The sequence below is a fragment of the Rhineura floridana genome, chromosome 3, assembly GCF_030035675.1.
Source record: "Rhineura floridana isolate rRhiFlo1 chromosome 3, rRhiFlo1.hap2, whole genome shotgun sequence".
Taxonomy (NCBI): domain Eukaryota; kingdom Metazoa; phylum Chordata; class Lepidosauria; order Squamata; family Rhineuridae; genus Rhineura; species Rhineura floridana.
This window is the reverse complement of record NC_084482.1, coordinates 155,450,033-155,459,335: the sequence shown is the minus strand read 5'-3', so window position 1 is coordinate 155,459,335 and position 9,303 is coordinate 155,450,033. Positions and strand designations below refer to the sequence as shown.

General features: G+C 44.4%; 1 protein-coding gene across 1 annotated transcript in view; it reads right to left on the bottom strand.

Moving 5' to 3' along the window:
• Positions 1-546: 546 nt before the first annotated feature.
• The window catches only part of CHST13 (carbohydrate sulfotransferase 13), a 68,147-nt gene continuing 59,390 nt past the window's right edge, over positions 547-9,303 (bottom strand). The window contains exon 3 of the mRNA XM_061618402.1: positions 547-4,644. Coding sequence (XP_061474386.1) covers positions 3,799-4,644 — 846 coding nt within the window. The 3' untranslated portion in view covers positions 547-3,798. The remainder of the gene's footprint in view (positions 4,645-9,303) is intronic.

The following is a 9,303-nucleotide window of genomic DNA, read 5'->3' as shown; positions in this document are numbered from 1 at the left end:
ATGCTATGCTATGCTGAGCTCCTTAGAAGAAGGGCAGAATAAAAATGGTGAAGAAACAAACTAAACCGCTGTCAGGAAACCTCTTTCCAGAATACCCTCTTAAGTTTGGATCTGTCAATTCAATGGATTGTCACACAATGCCAATTCCAAATGGCACCTCCACTCTCTACCATTTGCCCATAATCCCATGTAAAGAGAATGTTTTGAGGTCAGAAGAAGCAAAACAGTAATGCTTTTAATATATAAATCCTGTAAGTCTTAAACAGCCTACCCAGGCACATGCAATACAGTTGGGATAGGCCAGCTGTTGTCAGACTACAGCTCCCAGCATTCCTAGCCACTGGCCATGCTGAATGGAGCTGGTTGAAGTTGTCCACAACATCTGGAGACCACCACACTGGCTATCCCTTTGCTCAAATCAAAGCGTTCACACCAGAAATCAGGCGTGCTATACAGCCATTCTCTCATCAACACAATTGTATCATAGAGTGATGAATGATGTACAAAGACAAAAACAAGCATAGCATGGTAGAGACAAAATGCTGCTTTATTTAAACAAAACTGTCCATTGGACTCAATTGAATTTACAGTTCCAGAATTGTCTCTTCAAGTACAAATGCTTCAAAGCTAGGCAGACTGACAATGGCTTACCAGTTAAGCCTCTCTCTCTCAGTTCCATATCCAGGCAATATGTCCCCCATTCCACACATGTTCTTCCCCTCCAAATCCCTCATCATCATTTAGGTTTTCCTGCCTTCCCATTTCTAGAGTGCATCCAGTTCTTCAGGATTTCAAAGTGCTTGGCAGCAAAATAAAAAAGATTACTGGCAGAGATTTTGAATGGGAAGCAATGATTGATACATAGACCATTATGTGGCTCATTTAAGCTCAACGTAATCCAAGCTTAATGTAAGGGAAGTCTGTCTGGATGTAGGTTACGGATAGAGCAGGACACCCCGATCAGTGATTGCTCTCTTTACTCAAACTCTTCCTGAACCAAATCCAGTTTGTAAGATTTCTAATATAGCCAACCCCTTCCAAATCCATCATCCCTTCTTTTAGGGTGGCACCTTGATCCAGGAAGCCTCATGTCCCCAATTCAAAGGAGGCATCCTAACCTAAAGCTCAGGGTTCAGCTAAGCCATTTTCTTTGTATAAGAGTTTATTCAATTATTTGTATAAGAGTTTATTCAATTATTTTGAATGGGTGGAGCATGAATCAGAGGTAGGAGCATAAAGATTAAAGAGATGAGCTGGAGATGGACCACTTGGGAGAAGAAATTCCCTATCCTAATTAAGAAGGGACACACAGAGAGACACTCTCTTTCTCTCTCTGTTATACTTTTGTTTTAGGGCAGGCATGGGGAACCCTCCAGTAGTTATTTGACTACAATTCCCATGATGCCTGACCATTGGCCATGCTGGCTGCGGCTGATGAGAGTTGGACTTGAACAACTGGAGGGCCACAGGTTGCCCTTGCCTATTCTAAGGAAACAAACAGTTGATGCAGTGCCTTAATAAGCAGATAAAAAAATATTTATAATATGGCTGGCATGGAAGGGCAGCGCCTTTTGTGTTTCCCTTATGGAAAGCACCGCCCCCGCCCCCCGGGTGATTTTTCAGGAGGACTGGAAACAAGGGGGAAAGTGTTTGCCCATTCAGGGTCAGCTGAGGAAACGTCGCTCTCACTCAGGATGTCATCATATAGTAAAATCTGATCGGTTACATGACATTGCGGCCTCACATTGGTCACTACGTGATCCCCAACTAGCTTGGACACCACAGCGAAGGAGAAGCAGGAAAACAGCACTGAAGAGAGGGGGAACAAAAGGGTTGCGAGCAGCAACGTTTTTAAAAGCACAGTTGGGGTTTGGGAGGAGAGGGGTATTTCCTACTTCAAAAAGCCCAACTTTTGCACTGCAAATGTTCACAGATGAACATTTGGCACAGCCCTAATTTACAGGACACCAGAACTGCATTAATTCTGGAGTCGCAATTAGCAGCAGCTCAGCCGTTAAAGTATTGCACCAACACAGCATGCGTCCTGCCCCACCTGACAATTGCATCCCTCCATTCTCTCCTACGTTTCAGACTTAAGAGAGTAGCCAGCTCTGAGATGAAGGCCACTGCTCAGAATATACATTCCTCTCCCTGCAGGGATGGTAATGGTTAGCAAAGAGAATGCAGGTTTTCCTAGAGGGCAGAGGGCAGCAACAATGTCCTATGGGCATTCTCTTCCCCCTCTGGAAGTTGTATGCGTGAGAGAGGACAAATGGGAAAGTGGAAGAGCAAATTTCCAGAAACAAGAAACCAACTGGAACTGCGAGGCATGTTCTACATTCTCCCCTTACCAAAAAAGGCATGTGGGAGGGCAGGGATCCCTTCTGTAGGGCTAGATGTGGTGGAACACAAAGGCCTGATTCACACGATACAGGAAGCAAAGGTTTTGGGTTTTGGGTACAGTTCATGGTTAGTGTGAGAGACAGCTCAAACACAAGCCTGGGATTGGACGACACAGCAAGCCAAACCTGGGCTTAGCTCAGCACAAAAAAGGACCAGGGAGGAGCAAAGAAGCCACAAGCTCCTCTTCAGGACTCCTTTCTGTTCATGCAGGCCCAGTAAGCCATAGTTTGGCTTACTGTGTCATGAAAGCCAGCTGAAAATGTTCAAATATAAATAAAGGTAAGATGCATAGTGCACTTTTCCTTAGATGGGTAAAGCAAAAAAAGGGGGAGGGAAAGGTTTGTGAACAGCCATAAGCCACATTTTTAAAAGCACAGTTGCGATCTTCTAATGTCAAGTGTTTTAAAACATCGATAGTACCCCCTTTCAGTGGTTAAACTGAAGAACCTGGTCTTCACGTTTTAAGTTGGCTAGGCCCGTGTTGAGCTAGGCAAAGGGTAGTCAACATGGTGCCCTCCCGATGTTTTAGATTACAACTCCCATCATCCATGGCTATTGGCCATGCTGGCGGGAGTTGTACGTCCACAGCATTTCTAGGGCTGTTCCTGAGCTAGGCACACAAAAAGAGGCAGCCACAGCAATTCCTCCATGCAACCAATGCACATTAATATGTACTTTAAGGCTTGAAGGAAGTCATTCATTACGACTTTTGATTAGGATGTTCCTGTACATGAACAGGCATGCGCGTGCATGCACGTGCACACACACACACACACAGACGGAGCAGGCAGTCTGTTAAGTTGTGTCCCAGTGCAATTTCTATTCATATCAATGGAATTTGCATGGGAGTAGGATTTGGTGGGCTGTCTGAAGGAAGCGCTCAGTTTGGTTGGGAAAGAAAGAAATGGGGAGATGAAAAAAGGCTTTGTCTCACAGAAAAATGTTAGTTCACACTGAGACATTGTTCACAATAAGACACTTTTGGCTCGCATTTTCCCCATTCTTCAATCTACAAGGAAAGAGAGAGGCTTGAGGGAATTTCAAACACCACATAAAATACATAGCATATTTTATGACTTCTCTGATTGTTCCAGGTTGATTCTCCTGTCTCCTTATTCCCCCCATCCCCCCCAAAAGGCCATAGTTCCAGGCGTTCCCTGGAAACAATTCTGTTTGGCTGAGGGATTGGAGGAAGGCTGATTCAACAACAGTAGATCCCTTTAATTGAAGTACGGGAGAGGAAGAGGCAGGAACTGGGGCTCCAGTTTTCACAAGCTGCAATTGTACCAGAATGGCCATTGCAGCAAGAGGGGAAAGGGTTAAGTACCTCCTATCTATTCATTGGCTGACAGCAGAAATTAGAAGAGGGGAGGGGCAGGTGTCTTATTACCAATCTCATCGGATGCGTAAATAAGTAGGGATGGAGTAATTGAAGAGCAAGTAATCCATTTTGTATAAATTAAATAACCTGCTTTGGTAGAAGGGGCTGATGTTCTGGAAGAACTTAGCCGTCATGTCATCGTTGGTCCTGGTGGTCTTGGAGGAGGATGGGAACTTGACGCCTGCGTCAGCCCCAACCAATCGCAGGATGTAATTGGCATCCTTGGCCAATGTCTCATACTTGCCTACTACATCATAATGGATGATGCAGGGGTGGCAAAGGGAGTGCACTCGCTCCCAGTGCTCATTGAACGGCTCTTCATGCTGTGTCTGTGGATCCAGCAAGTAGTACACAAACTCCTCAAAACGAACATCATGGCCGCGCTCCAGGGCCTCGTTGCTAGGGTCCTGACGATGCCGCCGAATGATCTTTGTCCCGTAGCGCTTATGGAATGCTGTATTGTAGCTACGGGTGAACTTGTTCCGGTAGGCAGACACCAGCCGTTCAAGAGGCTCCCGCACAAATATGAACTTGAGGTAGTTACGCAAGCGGTAGTTGATCTCAGGAATGCTGTATTCAGACAGGGTGTGCAGGTTGGAAGATACGTGAGCCTCATTGGCTGGGATTTCCAGTGGGTCTTGGTACTTGCCCTGTCCAGTCAAAACCATCATGACTCGCTTCCAGTTAGTGCAAGCCACCTTGGGGACGTAGCAGTAGAGCAACCCATGAACATCATCGACCACCAGGTGGCGTAAGTCATCAGAAGTGAGGAGGCGCCGCTTGCGTGTATAACGATTGCACACATTGTTTAGCAGTTCCCGCCGCTGTTGATGAGTTGCCTGCAGACAGGACAGCTCAAACTGAGGAGACAAAAGCAGGGAAAAGAGTCACTGCACGCTGGCTCATTCAGCCAGATCCCACTCATTTCCCTGCTCAGTGCCACAACCTCTCATGTGTCAGGGAAATAAAGTTGACACATTGGTGTTGCTCATGAGATACACCTGCCACAGGCGACTATTGCCTCTCAACACATTTGCATCTACTTCTTTATTGGCTGGCAATAGATTTCTAAAAAAGTAAAAACCACATATTTGAGAGGCGATTTTAATATTAACAACTGAGGCCAGAAAGAAGCAATGGTATTTCTAGTAATAATAGAGCATGAGCTTCTGAATCCCTTTTAAAGTTTTAAAGATCAGAGAGATCTGTTCCTCCTTCCTTAACTGCAAGTTTGCCTTGGCTCTGATGGTTTCAATTAACTCCATGAACTGGGGTGGGCTGAGAATTTAAAGACTGATAGAAAGCAGAAGTCAGTAGGCAAATAGAAAACAAAATATTTCTTTTCTTATCTTTTTACAGTTATATCCTATCCCTTTTCTATCATGGAACCAAAAGCAATGTACATCCGGTTCCCATCCAAAGCACTGATCAGGCCAAAACCTGCTTCACTTAGCATGGTGGTAGACCCCATGTACCTTCAGACTATTCCCTGAGAGGGGAAAGGGTATCTCCTTAATTACATTCTGTATTCTGGGTGTCCAGTCCAGCCCTATAACTCACTGTAGGGAACTGAAGGGGCTGACAGAGAAAGAAAAAGATTACGCTTCTCAAACAGAGGCTGCATGAGCAGCAAAGTTTCACCAGCAGACATGGATAGACCTCCTGGCTCTTATTCTGTGATCTTAACAGTAGTCAAGTAGGGCATATCTATGCCACAGACTAACACTGATTTAATAGTCCTCCACTTTCCCCAGGTAGGCCTATGATTACTGAGAATGTGCAGAACCCTCACCAAACTACAATTCCCAGAATTCTTTGGGAGAAGTCAACTGGTACAAGTTTTTTTTTAAAATATCTGCATATGCTAACAAACTTTATAAATCCTTACAGTTGTGCTGTTTTATTCTATGTACTTGTTTATATTGTTATTGACATTTTTACTCTCTCTCTCTCTCTCTCTCTGTGTGTGTGTGTGTGTGTGTGTGTGAGAGAGAGAGAGAGAGAGAGAGAGAGAGAGAGATGGTATACATCCATTTAAAAAACCCTGATATATATTTGTGATGTGGATATGCCCACAGTGCTGGGCCATAGCTCAGTGGTAGAGCACCTGCTTTGCATGCAGAAGGTCCTAAACTCAATCCTCAGCATCTCCAGGTAAGGTTGAGAGAGAACCCTGCCTAAAACCCTGGAGATCCGCTGCCACTCAGTATAGACAATACTAAGTGAGATGGACCAATGGTCTGACTCAATATAAGGCAGCTTCCTATGTTCCTATATGAGGCTTGTTGCTACCCCTTCAGAGTTTCTCAGCAACCTGAAAGGGAGGAGGTCATTTGTCTCTATCTCTCCTCGTACACCGATTAATTTGTTTTGTCAGTAACTAAATATCATGAGACCTGAAGCACCAATCAACACACTTGGAAAGAAGTGACTCAATCCAGTTGCATGTACAAGAGCGGTAAGAGGAGGAGGATGCTAAACTACATTACATCAGCATGGTTTACATACACAGACCAAGTGAGGAAAAAGAGCATCGCAGGCCTGCATGAAATGTCTGGCTGGGCTGAGTGCTCTCAGTAGGACAAAGTTAACTCTGGGACAGAATGACATAAACACAGACTGCCTTTGGACTGCTGAAACCCTTCCCTCCCTTCTCCTTATTGTGGTTCTTTCCTGTTCGGAAGGGCCAGGTCAGGCCACTCAGGGGTCATATAACACAGTCCCAGGACTTGCTCCTCTGAACAAGTTCAAGTCTGGGACTTTGTTTTGGGGGCTTTCCTCTTGCTTCTTACACCCACCAGTGTTTTCCTCTAGGGAAACACAAAGCAACCAACGTATGGAAGGACCCCCCGCTCCTTCTCTTCCTCCTATTTCCAGTTATAGAAACATGACAGAAAGCTCTCATTTCAGCACATGAACTCAAGCTGTTGTGCAGTTGCATTTATTTCTTCGGTTACTCCTTCACCCTCACACGAGTTCTGATGTTGTGTCAAGAGCCTGCTTTTGAAGATCCCTAGATGCAAACTATTCCTGATCTCTGAGAAAATTCAGTTATGCCATCTGACAGAGAGCTTAAAACTCTATTTGTGGCACTCTTGCAGTAAATCCTAAAAAACTGTGCAGGGTGCTCTGTATTTTGTTACGCAATTAAGCAGATTCGTTGCTTTGCACCCAGAAAGTATCTATCCTAACTTATATCACAGAGCTTCTATCAAGCAGGGTTAAAGTTAAAGCAGAGATAATAGCTTTGAAACCATAATCCAGTGTATACAACATGAAACCTTGGAGGTTTTCATTAAGGCTCCTATGACATGGAAACAGCATTTTACTCCCATGGCAAGCTGTGCAATTTATAGGTATACCTTTGCTTTCTTCAACTTCTGGCTTCTGAGGATTCCTGACAGCTGTCAAGCATGGTTAAATCATAGCCAAGGAGTCTGCTTGCTCAAACTACCATGGCTGTCTCAGTTTCTCACTCATTGGCATCTGCCATGCCAAAGAAGCCTTGTTCTCTCTCTTCAAAAATAAGAGGGTAAAATTAATAAACACTCTCTTATTAATAAACACTCTTGCTATTGGAGGTCGCTGATTCATCGGGTCACCATAAGTCGAAGGCATATAACAACTACAACTCTTAATGCTAGATATTATATATATAGAAAGAGCTAAACAGGCACACACAGTCTTTTAGCCATCATGCAAAATGAGGATCTTATTGTAGTCATTTTCTAGGTGCAGAATAAGGCAAATGTTAAGAGACTTGAAAAAGGCAAGCCAGAAAATATAGAGAGAATAAGACTATCAATGGCTACTCCTTACCTCTTAGACCAGAGGCACCATGCTTTTGAGTAACAGTTGCTGGAGACCACAAATGGGAGAGGACTGTTGTACTCATGTCCTGCTTGAGGGCTTCCCAAGAGACACCTGACTAGCCACAGTGGGGAAAAGAATATTGGACTAGATAGGCCTTTGGCCTGATCCAGCATGGCTCTTCTTATCTTCTGAAGTTGACAGCTGAGACAGGATTTGAACTCATATCTCCCAGAGCTGGGGCAACATTCTAGATACCAAACTATTGACTATTTCAAGGACCACTTAGCCAATTTCCCTCCATCTAAAAACAAGGATTTTTTTTTTAAAAGGGCCAAACTGCTTTTGCATAACAAGGGTTAAAATTTCTAGAAATGTCATGTTTACAATGGTCCCTCTGCAAACACAATCGAGACATTAATACATAAATGTTATAGCACTCAGAAACAGCCTTACAGTTTCCTGTATGCGTGCACTGGGAAGTCATCGCTGCTGTGGGAGCAGTTATCTGGCTTTTACCTTCTCCCATTCCCCTTAATGTCAAAAGTAAAGTACGAGTAGGTTAGTGGGGGGGGGCAATTCTGGTAAGATCAGGTTCCAGCAGCCACACCCAGGGAACATACTGCAGTATTTCATTGCTCAGAGGCTTTTATTGCCCTTGCTTCTAGGTCATCCTTGCCAGATATCAGTCCCTGGCATAGACCACACAATTAAATGGAGTCTGGCCTTGTTTTCAGAGGCACCAGATGAGGTGGCAAAAGCTCACCTGAATGGTACCATTTCATACCACTAGTGGTGGTTGAAATCAATGAATGCTCCTCCAAGCAAAAAAAAAGTACCACAAATAGAAAACTGGCATGTCAAGGTAAAAGGTTAAGAACAATACAAAAAAAAAAGAGATTATGAACAAATTCATGGAGAATAAGGCTATCAGTGACTACTAGCACTGTTAGCTATGATGCTGACCCTCCACAGTCAGAGGCACCATGATTCTGAATACCAGTTGCCAGAAACCACAGAAGGGGAGAGTGCTCTGCACTCAGGTCCTACGTGTGGGCTTCCCATGGGCATCTGGTTGGCTGCTGTGACAACAAGATGCTGGACTAGATGGGCCACTGGCCTGATCCAGCAGGCTCTTCTTGTGTTCTTATTCCAAACATCTAGGTGTTTTTTTTTAATGTGTATGGAATTGTTCAATCGTGTGTGCTCACACCACTAATCTGCAGTGGTACAAACCAACCAGACAGAGGCCAGCTAAGTCATCTGCTCTCCATAGAACCTAGGCCTATGGAAACAAATTGCTGGCTGGACCAAATCTATGAGCAACAGTTAACACAGCTGTAGCACCTTGGAGAAGGGCCTTAGCTAATTGTGGAGCACATGCTTGACATGCAGAAGGTGCCAGGTTCAATCCCTGGCACCTTCAGCTACAACTGGGGACAGCCTGAAAGCCTGCAGAGTGATTGTCAGTCGGGATAGACTATACTAAGCTAGATGGGCCAATGGTCTAACTCAGTATAAGGCAACATCCTATGTGGCTTTGTGGTGTATTGAGTTATCACCATAATGCTGAAATTCAAAACTACCACACCCTACAGGTGTAAATACAAGTAGCGATTTGCATCAGATTTCAGGTGTGGGTTCAGTAGGAGAGAATGGGCAATGAATTATGGTCCTGACTGGACAACCACTCATCCTGGGATAACAAT